General features: G+C 45.7%; 1 protein-coding gene across 1 annotated transcript in view; it reads left to right on the top strand.

The window, feature by feature from the left end:
* Nucleotides 1–14,012, top strand: part of fam120c (family with sequence similarity 120 member C) — a 27,415-nt gene extending 13,403 nt beyond the window's left edge. The window contains exons 5-17 of the mRNA XM_083656830.1: nt 1,040–1,142; nt 1,272–1,354; nt 1,803–2,077; nt 3,456–3,618; nt 3,820–3,903; nt 4,967–5,138; nt 7,340–7,589; nt 7,740–7,854; nt 8,874–9,083; nt 9,771–10,011; nt 10,120–10,255; nt 11,147–11,210; nt 12,712–14,012. Coding sequence (XP_083512956.1) covers nt 1,040–1,142; nt 1,272–1,354; nt 1,803–2,077; nt 3,456–3,618; nt 3,820–3,903; nt 4,967–5,138; nt 7,340–7,589; nt 7,740–7,854; nt 8,874–9,083; nt 9,771–10,011; nt 10,120–10,255; nt 11,147–11,210; nt 12,712–12,972 — 2,157 coding nt within the window. The 3' untranslated portion in view covers nt 12,973–14,012. The remainder of the gene's footprint in view (nt 1–1,039; nt 1,143–1,271; nt 1,355–1,802; nt 2,078–3,455; nt 3,619–3,819; nt 3,904–4,966; nt 5,139–7,339; nt 7,590–7,739; nt 7,855–8,873; nt 9,084–9,770; nt 10,012–10,119; nt 10,256–11,146; nt 11,211–12,711) is intronic.

Here is a 14,012-nt window from a genome sequence, read left to right as displayed (position 1 = left end):
CACCTCAAGTCAGCGAAACTGAGGAATCTTATCAGAAATTTGCCTTTTCCATTCAGTCTGTCTAATTTGCTACTTGGATGCTGGGAAGGAAAGCCAGTGACACAGAAGTATTTACACACAGGGTTTTTCCTGCCTCAAAATGAGGCCGAGGTGGTCCTAGAGCCCAACTGATAAAGGATCTTGGAGACAAATTCACTCATTACCGATATGCAGCCAATATAGTGATTTATTCGTATTTATTTATTTTTCTTTTTATAGCTGGAATGAAAATAGACGTTTTCTATGTGGATTGTGCACCGATATGACTATGAGGCCATTTACACCTGGCAGTAACATGCGTTCTCTGTGATCAGATTGCAATCAGATAGTGGACACCCTCTCGCCAGGTGTAAATGAAATGAGGGTAATGCCCTCATTTCATTTACACCTGGCGAGAGGGTGTCCACTCAATCCACATACAGTTACTGTATCCGTCTTCAATGTGTTTTGGGGGCGTTTACACCTGTACTTTCAAGTGGTCAAGCACTATCCGATTGCAATCTGATCACAGGAAACGCATGTTAGTGCCAGGTGTAAATGGCCTCTATGCAAAGGTAGTCAGAAGGCTGCTGTCTTTTAACTTTTAACTAATAACTTTTTAACTATTAAACAATATTTAACATAAAATTGTCAACACATCAGCGTAATGCCACAATTACAAATGACAAATCCACCAAGTGCAACACTTGTTAGAAAATAGCTTTTTCCCATGAATATGCAGTATGCACACTATAATGCAGAAACACATATGCATTCCCCAGCTGCGCATTAGTACATTTTCACACAGCTAACCCCCACATTTGGAATAGTCCACATCTGATTGCTGTGTTCCCCCTGCATTTGGAATAGTCCACGTCTGATTGCTGTGTTCCCCCTGCATTTGGAATAGTCCACGTCTGATTGCTGTGTTCCCCCTGCATTTGGAATAGTCCACGTCTGATTGCTGTGTTCCCCCTGCATTTGGAATAGTCCACGTCTGATTGCTGTGTTCCCCCTGCAGTCTCGCATGGAGGACAAGGTGGAGCGTTTTAAGAAAGCCGTGGAATATTTCTCCGCTGCCTCCAAACCACGCCCACTCAACATGGGGCCGCCCTCTTTCATTCGTGAGTAGCAAAACCCCTTTGCCCTGTTAAGAAGCAGAAGCACCCAGCTAGTTCACTTCACATGTTTTTATTATTATTATTATTATACATTATTATATTATCGCCTACTTTTGTTTGTCTTTGCATCAGTACCTGGGTTTGGACCCAATCCATTCGGGGGACCACCTGGCCACATGGGGCCCATGCAGCCGATGCAGCCTGGAAAGAATCAGGTACATTTCTTCTCTTATCACTTGACTTTCTGCATTTTATGTGTCTGTCATTATTCTAATGATACTCTGCTCTATATGAATCTATATGTACGAGATTGGATTAATTTTTTTTGCTCTTTGAAATCCCTTTGTGGCATGTGTTCATTTTAAGAGACAATATGCTTAGGGAAGGAGGAGGGTGCAGTCCTTTACATCCCAAATCCTTCGTACCAACCTTGGCTGGATGCTTCTAGTACTGTAGATGTGAAATGAACTAGAACAGCGTTAGTTCCTGTCCCTGATGCATCCTCTTCCCTTCTCCTCCCTGGCTCCTTTTACACTTATCTCCTTTCCTATCTGCTCCCATCCTTCTTTTCTTCTGTGTCCTATCCCCTTTCTCTCCCTCGCTGTCCTTGTCCCCCCTCCCTTGTCCCTCCTCCCCTGTCCTCCCCTCTCTATCCGCTCACAGTTCCCTCCTCCCCAGATTCCGGGGCTAAAGCCGCCCTATCAGAATGCTCCGTATGGACCCGGCTCCGCCCTTCTGTTCCAGCATCCACCGCCACCAATGCAAGACTGCAACGATTCGCTGGCGGGCAAAATGGGGTTCACCGATTGGTCGGCCCCGTACGATTCCACTCAGGGGGGAAATCGATTACCCAATCACCACGCCAGCACTCAGTCTGGTCCCTCTCCCTCGCCTTCCTCATCCTCCGATGGAGATGAACCCAACGACAGCAACGCAAAGTAAGAACACGGAAAGTAAGGCCTTGTTCACACTGTTGCCTCCCCCACCCTACCCCTCATAGTTAAGATTTCAATTTATTTTTTTGACGTGGGGATGTATGAGGTACTTATCGATAGTCGGTGGCCTATTCACAGTAGAATGCACCCAGTGCACTCCCAGTTAGGAGCAACAAAGCAGCTTTGACACGGAAACGGTTCTCTGCTTCTGTCAATGGAGGTCACGTGCAAAAAAAAACGTAATTTAGCCACCTACAAGAAGGCTCACCTAAACAAATTAATGTCAGTGTACATGTACATGTACGCTATATTTTAAAAATGTTCAACACTTCTTTACTTTGCCGTCAAACAGCCCTTTGATGTGGCACTAACTGTAGAACTACCGTATTCCTACGCATAAAGATGGCTCCTACTAAGAGACGTCATTTCGTCTTGGTCATCAAATATCTCATAGTTCTGTGGTTCATATGACTTCACAATATTAAATTAGACAATAATAAAGGTCAAGCGATCTTTGTGTTCAGCGAGATGATCTTCACAAATGATAAAAGTGCTCCTCATTTGTGAAGATTATCTTGCTGAACACTAAGTTCACTATTTCATAGAGCCCGACTGATATATCGGTCCACCGATATTATCAGACGATATTGGCCCATGAGCGATATATCACTATCAGCCGATATGTTGGCCGATATTGCCGATATTTTTTATTTTTTCAAGTTATAGACAGCATGTTGTGTATATTTGATCCTTTTTCTTAACTCAAGTTATGTTTATTTGTTTCTATTTGTGTTTTTGTATTTCTAGTTATTTATAATTATTAAATTCCTAGTGATGTTTGTTTGCATTGCATTGATGTCAATTTGGACATTTATTGATAAGCTGTAAAATATCCTGCCTACATTAGATATCTCAAGTCATGTCAAGTCATATCTTTGTGAAGTGTTTGATATTTGAGGGATCATTGCGAAATAAATGGTGTAATATAATGGGTATATATAGAATATCGGCTGATATATATCGATATCGGAATTGTTTTACTCCCTAATATCGGCATCGGCCTCAAATATCCAGTATCGCTCGGGCTAAATTTGGTGAACCACAGACCTTATTTCAAGCATATAACCAAAATCCCCATACAAAAATCCCATTGACTTTTACTCTACTTTTTGTTGGCAAAGGCAGCTACTTCAGCTAGGAGCCATGTGGAAAAAAGTCTGCATGTGTTTTGTTTTGTTTTTTGGCCTAAAAAGTGCTTTTCTGGAGAGATTAGTGTGAACAAAACCCCTTAAATAATGCGAGGCCAGACCCATCTTCAACTTTATTCCATCAAGTCACTCAAGACGACTTACCCGTCCTTCCCCCTTCCTCTCTCTCTCAGCCATTTGACGGACAAGCCCTCCCGGTGGGAGGATCCAGCTGCAAGGGGGGGCTCGGCCTCTGGAGACGGTTCCCATGGCAATGGGAACGTGTCAAACATTCCGTCACTGCTGTCTATGGCGACGCGAAGTCACATGGACATAACCACACCCCCTCTGCCTCAGGTCTGTGTCTGTGTCTGTATGTGTATCAGAGAGAGGGGAGAGTCTACATGTGTTGCATAGTGCATATTTTACACTTTTCCTATTTGGCAGATATCATCTTTTCAAACAAGTGAATCAAAATACAGATTGAATGTGTAAACTGTTGTGGGTTGGTTTTGAAAATGTACAACTAGTCCCCCCTTTGGTGTCCATGGTTTTCAGGTCAGTGCCGAGGTGCTTCGGGTGGCCGAACACAGACATCGCAGAGGACTGATGTACCCCCAGATTTACCATATATTGACCAAGGTACATAACATAACCACGTCTCAATACCTGCTGTTAAAGCAATGTTAAGCTCTGTGCCTAGTTTACACTACAAGATATTGACCCCGATTTTACACATGATTTCCAGTTGGGCACAGTCTGTCTTTGTTTACTAGTCTGCAGTTGTTATGGGCAGTTGTTGTGCCATTCGGTACCAAAATCTATTAGTGTATACTGGGGTACAGATTCTAATCCAGTGTATACTGCCTCCCGATTATATCAAACATGTTATTTCTGATACAACACACTAAAGCTGTTTGCTCACAGTTGTCAAGTCAGCCAGAATAAAACGGAAACTTCCCATTACAACTTCCAAAATAAAAGTATACCATTGCAACTTTTTTTCTGTGTGATCCAAAATTCCCCCAAGTACCAAAGAGGAAATAAAGAACACATGTGCATAGAAACCTGTTTTAAAATGAACATAGTGTTGTGCCTTCAAAAAGTCAATTTTAACCCAAAGTGAATCATGCAGTAATACATTAGCGCTTTTATTTTTGAAAGTAAAATTGTCTTCTAGCTTCTGTATGGTTAGTAGCCACGAGAGCTCATTGTTTTCACGTGAGTTTGCTGGGCACAGTCGGGTAGTGTATTTTTTTGTCCTGTGATTCCAGTCGTTCCCAGTTGTATCGTGTATTTCAGTCAGTTTTTCAGTCGTGATGAAAAAAGTCTTAAGGAACCAGTCGTGTAGTGTAAACTCCCCAGTCTTTTCGTAATCTGTCAAGACCTTCAACGTTGTCCAGTGTATCCTCCTAGCCATTAAGAGGCGTGTTCTTGTTCTTTTAGCACGTTCGACACTTTCAACCTCACTTCATCCTCGTTCGTTCCTTCTCTGTGTTCACCTTCAGAATTCATTTTCAACTGTTCAAGAAGCGTTACTGCTGGACTGATTATGAACTGCACCCGCAGGCAGTTTCTGTAAAAAGAGAACGCCTACATGAATAAATAATAATAAGGTTTATAAAAATGGAGATAAACTCTTAATAATACATGTTCTTCCTTTTCATCTCTCCCTCCGCCCCCTTGACCTCTGACCCCCCCCCAGGGAGAGATGAAGATGCCAGTGTGCATAGAGGACGAGTGTAACTCTGAGCTGCCTCCTGCCTCGCTGCTGTTCCGTGCTGCCAGACAGTACGCCTACGGCGTCCTCTTCAGCCTCGCCGAGACACACCGCCGCTTGGAGAGGCTCGCCATGCGCAAGAGGGGACCCCTGGAGCGTAGGTCGTGGGACTGAAAAGGGCAGGACGGGGAGACACAGACTGATATATGATTGTTGTAATTATGTATGGCCCTACCATCAGCGGTTCGCAACCTTTTCCAGCTCAGGGAACCACTTGAAAATGTCAAAACTTTTCGCGATGCCCCCTCCAACCCCGTGAAAAAGACGGAGGCCAAATAATGCGTTCTTCTCAGAGCACTTTAAATTTCCACACAGTCACTAACACACAGTCACTAACACAGCATCTGAAACCTGTTGCATTTTCTGTGTCGCAGTTTTCAAAGAGCTGTCCATCAGCAAGGTTTTTTTTATTTGTTTAATGTAAAAAAATATATATATTTTTTTTTTATTGATTTGGCGGCCCACTTGCAATACGGGCAGCAGCCCACAGGTTGGAAATCGCTGGTTTACATATACCTTGTTTAGGGCTGGGCGATATGGACAAAATCAAATATTACAATATTTTTGACCAAATACCTCTATCGATATTGCGACAATATTGGTCCTTTCCCAAATATATTTGCAGCTAATAATGAAACAGTCTTGGTGAGTTCAGAAAATTGCGTCACTTTACTTTAATGCAGCCTTTAAAACCAGAAAAACACTTATAGAGACACTGCAAAACGCATCATCATGCAGAAGCCACGCCCAAGACGGGGGAAAACAGAAACCCCCCCTCCAATCCTGGCGTTCTCCCATGTCACGTGCATGGTTGCGTGTTGCACAAAAAGATCGTATATACAGAAGATAAACACTCCAACTTACTTCCTTGACAGCTAGATCCACATTTTTCTTCTCGCCAATTCTCAATGGCTTCCTTGTGTTCCTCGGGAGTACAAAAAAAACTTGAACTGGCGATTTTTTACATTTGTTGTATGCGCAGCCCCACCACACAACAGCTTTTAGCTATGTTTAATTCAAGGAAAATGACGCTGGTGTGTGGAAATGAACGCAGCTTTTCCCCCGTGATGGGCGTGGCCTATTTCATGCAGTGTCTCTATGCCATATCATGATATTACGATATCCAAAATCTAAGAAGACGATATCTAGTCTCATCATCACGATATCGATATAGTATGGATAGATTGCCTAGCCCTAACCTCAGAGTTGTGTCTCAGCACCCGACTTAGGTACTTGAGGGAAGCTCATCAGAGAAATGAAAACCAGTATAATTTCCCTTATTATATTTGCATAATTATCAGGTGAGGGAGTCACTGGCCAAATGTGAATCTAGTTGGGTTTTTAGACAACCAGTAAAACATGATTCTGGACTGTCTTCCTGGTGAAATCCTAGTTGTTAGCTATACTCTTTGTTCTGTTGATGTTTCTCTGTTCCCTTCAGTAATGGGAAGTGGACACTCAAAGTGCTTGTATCTTGTGGCGAGTCAGCAGGTCGGTTAATGACGGGCCACCTAATAGTCAAAAGGTTGCTGCTTGGATCTCCAGTGTCAGCAGTGCTGAAGAGTTCCCATGAACATGAGAACTAAATGTCTATGTATAGTCTGGAGTACCCAGTACCCAGCGAGTAGGGAAGCTGGAGAGAGAGTGTGTCATAACTGCATGGTCACGGGTCACACCCCTTGAGCCCCCTACCTGCATTGTCAGAGGCCATTTACACCTGGCACTAACATGCGTTTTCTGTGATCAGATCGCAATCAGGTAGTGCTTGACCACTTAAAAGTCCAGGTGTAAACACGCCCAAGACACATTGAGGACGGATTGCGATCTGATCGGCCAAACCACCTCCGGAGGTGGTCAGGGAACGCATTGTGACCACATTGAACACAAGTGTAAATGTAATGGGTCCTCTCAAAGCACATACAGCAACAGTCACCACTGTTTATCTGCCCCTCTACTCTATAGAGCTCGCCTGAACAGATTGCAATCAGATCTCATTGCGGACACTGGAAACACATGTTAATACCAGGTGTAAATGCAATCAGGTTAATGTGGCCGAGCACTATCTGATTTAAATCTGATCTCAGAAAACGCATGTTAGTGCCAGGTGTAAATGGCCTTTAAGTTGCTTTTGATAAATGCTCCGGCTACATGACAAAAATGTAAAATGACAACAGTAATGTTCCAAAAACTGCAGTGAAAATTGTCAGACATGATCTAAAATACTTGGGCACTACCACCATGCCACGTCTTCTTGAAAAGCACACTATAATACCATGTCCTCCTGCCTCTGGGTCACAGTTCCTCCAGTGATTGTCAAAGAGTGGAGCAGCGGCAAAGCCAAGTCGGCCCTGACCCCGGAGCTGGTCCCTGCCCTTTGCTTCCGGGAGTGGACCTGCCCCAACCTGCGGCGGCTGTGGCTGGGCCGGGCCAGCGAGGACCGCTCCAGGAGAACCCGGGCCTTCCTAGCCTGCCTGCGCTCCGACTGCCCCGCCCTGCTCAACCCAGCACAGGTCCCACAGCACCTGCTGCTCATGTGCTGCGTGCTCAGGTATGGTAACCGCTCTCAACCACCTGAAGCATCAATGCAGTTCATTGGAGAGAACTGAACAATACACTGTTGACCTTAAGGTTCTGTGTTCCTGCTCGACAGTTCCGTGTTCCTGCTTGAAAGTTCCGTGTGTTTCTCCTTCCCTCCCAGGTATATGATGCAGTGGCCTGGCGGGAGGATCCTCCAGAGACATGAGCTAGATGCCTTCCTGGCCCAGGCCGTTTCCAACCAGCTCTACGAACCTGACCAACTACAGGAGCTTAAGGTCAACTCCTCACTCCTTCATACTAGCATGATACACACAATTCCCATTTCATTCCTAATCGAAGATAGCAGTCTCCCTGAGGGCTTTATAGCAGAACAGCTCACCCTAAAATCCAAAATACATATATTCCCTCTCACCTGTAGTGCTATTTATCCATCTATATCGTTTTGTGTTAGTCGCCTGAGTTTTGGAGATATCGGCCGCAGTTTCTGCCTTCTCTCCAATACAATGGAACTGGATGGAACTCGGCTTGTGGTGCTCAAAGTGCCATAGAAATACATTTGATAAACTCAACAGCAATGTCTCTTTCCAGAAATCATGACCCGGTTACTCAAGATAATCCACAGACCTCGTTATGAGCAGTTTCATGGAGGAACTACCGGTATTTTCTTTTGACCGAACTACACCTGCTAGCTGCTAGCTAGTTCCTACATGAGACTGCAAAAGAAAACAGTTCCTACATGAAACTGCGCACAACAAAGTCTGTGCATTATCTTGAGTAACCGGGTCATGATTTCTGGAAAGCGACATTGACCTCAACTCAGTGGAGCGGGTGGATTTCGAAGGTCTGGACTCAGGCAAATCTTTTCTGCTCCTCATCTTTGTTAAACCATCTCCGGTCTATAAATGCTGTCCTCTTTAACGTGTGTGTTGTTCTGTCAGGTGGAGAAGGTGGATGCTTGCGGTGTGGTTAACGTGTGTGTTCTGTCAGGTGGAGAAGGTGGTTGTGGTTAACGTGTGTGTTGTTCTGTCAGGTGGAGAAGGTGGATGCTCGCGGTGTGGTTAACGTGTGTGTTCTGTCAGGTGGAGAAGGTGGTTGTGGTTAATGTGTGTGTTGTTCTGTCAGGTGGAGAAGGTGGTTGTGGTTAACGTGTGTGTTGTTCTGTCAGGTGGAGAAGGTGGTTGTGGTTAACGTGTGTGTTGTTCTGTCAGGTGGAGAAGGTGGTTGTGGTTAACGTGTGTGTTGCTCTGTCAGGTGGAGAAGGTGGTTGTGGTTAACGTGTGTGTTGTTCTGTCAGGTGGAGAAGGTGGATGCTCGCGGTGTGCAGCTGGCTTCTCTCTTCATGGCCGGTGTTGACACGGCGCTGTTTGTCAACGATGTGTGTGGCCAGCCGTTGCCGTGGGAACACTGCTGCCCCTGGGGCTTCTTCGACGGCAAACTGTTCCAGAGTAAACTGGCCCGGGCTGCCCGCGACAGAGCCGCCCTGCTGGACATGTGTGAGGGGCAGGTATGGACCCGTCTGTGTGTGCCTGTCTGTATGTTTGTGCTTATTAATCCTGTGAGCACGGACCACCAGTTTTTTGTATGCCTCCGCCGGTGATAGCCGTGGCCGGAGACATTATCTTTTCGTGTTTGTCCGTCTGTCTGTGTGTCTGTCTGTCTGATGCTCGTTAACGCGATATCTCAGGAACGCCTTGATGGAATTGCTTCAAAGCGTGATCAGTAAGGGGGCGGGGCTAGAGAAATGTGGCCATAACTAGGGATCAGTTATGTCATAGAGTGTCAGGGTTCGAGGGGTGGGTAGGACCATTTTCCATGTTGAAAACGTTTAGCCTTGTTGTTGGGTACTCCCAAACATTGCTTAAAGTGCCATAAGGCTGAATGGCCACACCGCTGCACTGTGGGCTTCAAGGTATTTGTGCTCGTCTGAGTCTGGACAGACATGGATGTAGACTGCTCACTTCTTGGCGGAGGCATACAACCACAATGCGGTATTTCTAGTTTCTTATTTGTTATAGTTTATATATATATATGTATATATATATATATATATTTATTTATTTTGTATGCGTGTTATGTAATGTTGTAATGTTTATGTTACTCAATTCATCGGAAAAACATAACCAATAGATGAATTGACAATGAAATTAATGGTTAGTTGCAGTGCTGGTAAGCCGTCTCGTGTGCTCTGCAGGAGGAGCTGGTGTCCAGGGTGGAGAAGATGCGCCAGGCGATCCTGGAGGGCATCAACCTGTCTCGCCCTCCTCCTCCTCCCCCTCCCCTCCCGCCTCCTGCCTTCTTGCCCCCTGCCATGGTGCCCCCCTTCTACCCCATGCCTCCCCTCTACCCACCTCGCCCCATGGGCAACATGCCCCCTCATCATCACCTGCATCATCCACATCACCCCGCCCAGCACAGGCCCAGAGCCTTCCCAGGTACAGAGATGCCTTCTTTGGCTTACAGACATATACTCTCTTAGTCTGTATTATCCATCAAGCCCCTTCACTTCTCCGTTGACAATCACCTCTTTCCTCCCCCCTCAGGTCTTCAGTCCATCCCCCCTCAGGGAGGGAAGTTGGAGATAGCGGGCATGGTTGTTGGCCAGTGGGCTGGGAACAAACCAATCCGTGGGAGAGGGGGGTTCAACATGCAGGTGGTGTCAGTGGGAGCAGGGAGAGGGTGAGTAAGATAATGATCTTTCAGTAGAGAGCCAAAGTGGAACGTCACTTCCTGCTTCAGCACTGTACCAGAGATTTTCATCCGCCATTTATTTCCCCGTAGACATTTCGTAGAATGCTTATAAAAATAGTTTCACTTGGTCAAATCAAACGGTTCAGATATGTTTAGAAACAGGAGAGACCACATAACATTTCACTCTGACCAAAACATTAAAAGAAATGCAAATTTAAAGAAAATATTTTTTAGATGTTTTTTTTTAGTTTTGGTCCGAGTGAAATGTTCTATAGTCTCTCCCGATTCTAAATATATCTGAACCATTTGGTTTGAACAAGTATTTTTATAAGCATTTTACTAAAAATGTCTATGGGAAAATAAATGGCGGATTGAAATCTCTTGATACAGTGCTGAAGCAGGAAGTAGGCGGTCACTTTGCCTCTCTTTTGGCGCTGTGTTTTAGGGGAAGAACTTGACTTACTTAGGTTACTATATAGAGGTCAGATGAGCCATTCCTGTTAGGTTGCAGAAGTCGTCTGTTCGTGCTGCTCGTGGCCTCTGGAGATGATTAGCAGCAAACCACCGGCTCTCCAGGATTGTCAAATCATTGAGTTGGATATATTAGCATTGCGAGCATCACTTAGAAGGGTTTTCAACCCAAAATGGTGACTCGAAAACGGACGCTAAAACCCTAATTACAGCCGGTTATTGCACTAATGTTTACATCTGTTTTCTGTTTTGCATCTCGGAGAACTAGCGGTGTCTCTCTATCAGACGGCAACATTCTTGTGGCTAGTGTTAATTATACCCAGAGCCTGTGAGCTTAGAGCAACTATTTCTCAAGCGGAAGGAGGCAGCACTCTGACATTGATCCTGTCCTACATCCATGTCTCACAGGAGGGGGAAAGAGATTCCAGCAAAACTACGGGGAGGGAAAAAGGCAACTGCCAACAGAACACAGGTACGACACAAGAGCACAACGGCCCCCAGTCTGTTATACACCAGATCACAGATACACCAGTCTGTTATGCACCAGATCACAGATACACCAGTCTGTTATACACCAGATCACAGATACACCAGTCTGTTATGCACCAGATCACAGATACACCAGTCTGTTATACACCAGATCACAGATACACCAGTCTGTTATGCACCAGATCACAGATACACCAGTCTGTTATACACCAGATCACAGATATACCAGTCTGTTATACGCCAGATCACAGATACACCAGTCTGTTATGCACCAGATCACATATACACCAGTCTGTTATACACCAGATCACAGATACACCAGTCTGTTATACACCAGATCACAGATACACCAGTCTGTTATACACCAGATCACAGATACACCAGTCTGTTATACACCAGATCACAGATACACCAGTCTGTTATACACCAGATCACAGATACACCAGTCTGTTATACACCAGATCACAGATACACCAGTATGTTATGCACCAGATCACAGATCCCCCAGTCTGTTATACACCAGATCACAGATACACCAGTCTGTTATACACCAGATCACAGATACACCAGTCTGTTATACACCAGATCACAGATACACCAGTCTGTTATACACCAGATCACAGATACACCAGTATGTTATGCACCAGATCACAGATCCCCCAGTCTGTTATACACCAGATCACAGATACACCAGTCTGTTATGCACCAGATCACAGATACACCAGTCTGTTATACACCAGATCACAGATACACCAGTATGTTATGCACCAGATCACAGATCCCCCAGTCTGTTATACACCAGATCACAGATACACCAGTCTGTTATGCACCAGATCACAGATACACCAGTCTGTTACACGCCAGATCACAGATACACCAGTCTGTTATACACCAGATCGGCAATACGTCATTTTGTAGGCGGCTGCTGGCGGCACATGTTCCCGCCCCCTTTTAGGGGGGAAACACCAGCCCCTCCCTGTTGACCTCAATGTAAAATAGCACCGCCAAAGAAAATTATAGAAAAATAACAGAATCAATCTCGTTTATTAATGACCCCAAAACACCATGACATGACAATATATTACAATTCGTCTGGCCATAGAATGGGCAAGATACACCGGAAATATGACTTTGACCCATTTAAAATCATGTGACTCATGTCACATGTGACGTTTTTTTTTTTTTACAGCCCCGTGATTCGCGGAGCCCAGCATCATTGTACCTGGCTACTTAGGCGGCTACTACTAGAGTGACGTTTTTCAAAAAAAATTGGGGTAGTCAACGGGGAGAGGCTTGTGTTTGCCGATCTGATGTGTATACAAGGCTGTGTGTCTTGCAATGTTTTGTTTTACTAGCAAAGTCGTTTTGTTATTTTTCTACAAAGTGAAATCGCCGCGAAATATCACGGCCGTAAATGTCCTCTTGTCACATCTTGAACTCCTCCTGGCGTTCCCCTCAATCTTCTGCCCTCCGTCCCGCTCCAGACATCGTCATTCCCCCCATCCAGCAGTCCCCCGAAGCCTTCAGAGGAGGCGTGCTCGACTACCCCCGAGGTCGCGACCAAGCAGCTGAACGGCAGCCCCGCGGCCTCCGCCATCGGCCAGTCCTTGGACCTGGCCCCCCTGGCCCAGCCAATCCCGTGTGCCTTAGCCAGCAGAGACAACCAATCAGACGGGGTGGAAGTGGAGGCCCCCTGTTGCCTTGACGACTGCCCGTCAGACGGAGCGCTACAGAAGGAGGAGTGACGGCGTCCCGCCCATGGATGCGCTGCTCTGAGAGAGTGATCTGTGTTCGACTGCCTTTCCCTGTTTCGTAGCCCTGTCCGCTAGCTGCGCGCCTCATCACACGGACCGGGGAGCGAAGAGGGGAGGGGCTCCCCCCAATGAGCTCCTCCCCCCTCCTCTGCTGCTCCGTGTGATTGGCCAGAACAGTTAGCCGTTACTCCCTTTTTTAGTTTTCTCATGTGGTTTTACATTCTTTTATGAAGAGAGGTTTTCTCCATGAGTCTGTAAGTGCCCCGCCCTCCCCCCCCCCCCCCCCCCCCCCCCCCCAAAAAAAAAAGAAAATCCTCCCTCCCTCACTCAGAGTAAGATGAGCTTGAAGCTCCTCCCCCGCCCCCGATACAGCCCACAACTTAAATGAACCCCGTAGTAAGTAGGGGTCTGCACGGTTTGAGTTTCTTATTATCTGTGTTTTTAAATGGTCCCGCTGTTCGAATCTCTGCACACAGATGTTATAAGCTCACGGTGACGGGTGACAGATTGGATGTGGTTTCCATGGTTACACCATCTTTTTAGGCTTGGTCATCGTGGTTGGTTTGCTAGGTGTTAACGTGGTGCGTTGCCATAGCCATCTCGTGTAAGGTGTGCCTTACATGAACCAAGAGAGTTTCGGAGTTTGACTCTGAATATGTGGCCAAGGAAGATTTGGATACTAGGAAAAGATTTTTAACGGAACAGACTAATGTGCTAATTTTTCTGTGCAGTGTCCTGTGTCGCCCATACTGTGCAGGTTAGCCATACTGCGAAACACCGAGTGTTAGCATACTCGCTAGCAACATAGCCCCCCTATATAGATTGATTGGTTATCTATCACTGGAGCACTTCTGCGCCACCATGGTATTAGCGTGCTAACTTACCTTGACCTATGTAGCATAGCTTAGTGCGTAGCTGTGCTAAGGAACCCCATGAATTTATGCACCTTAAACCCTGAAGTATGCAAGGTTCTTACCCTCCCCCTCTAAAAAAAAAAAAAAAAGTGCATTAATATATCTTCCCAATCCCCT

This window comes from Poromitra crassiceps (assembly GCF_964638095.1).
Source record: "Poromitra crassiceps genome assembly, chromosome: 20".
Lineage (NCBI taxonomy): Eukaryota > Metazoa > Chordata > Actinopteri > Beryciformes > Melamphaidae > Poromitra > Poromitra crassiceps.
Note: the sequence above shows the minus strand (reverse complement) of the source record. Positions and strands in the feature narration are given on the sequence as shown.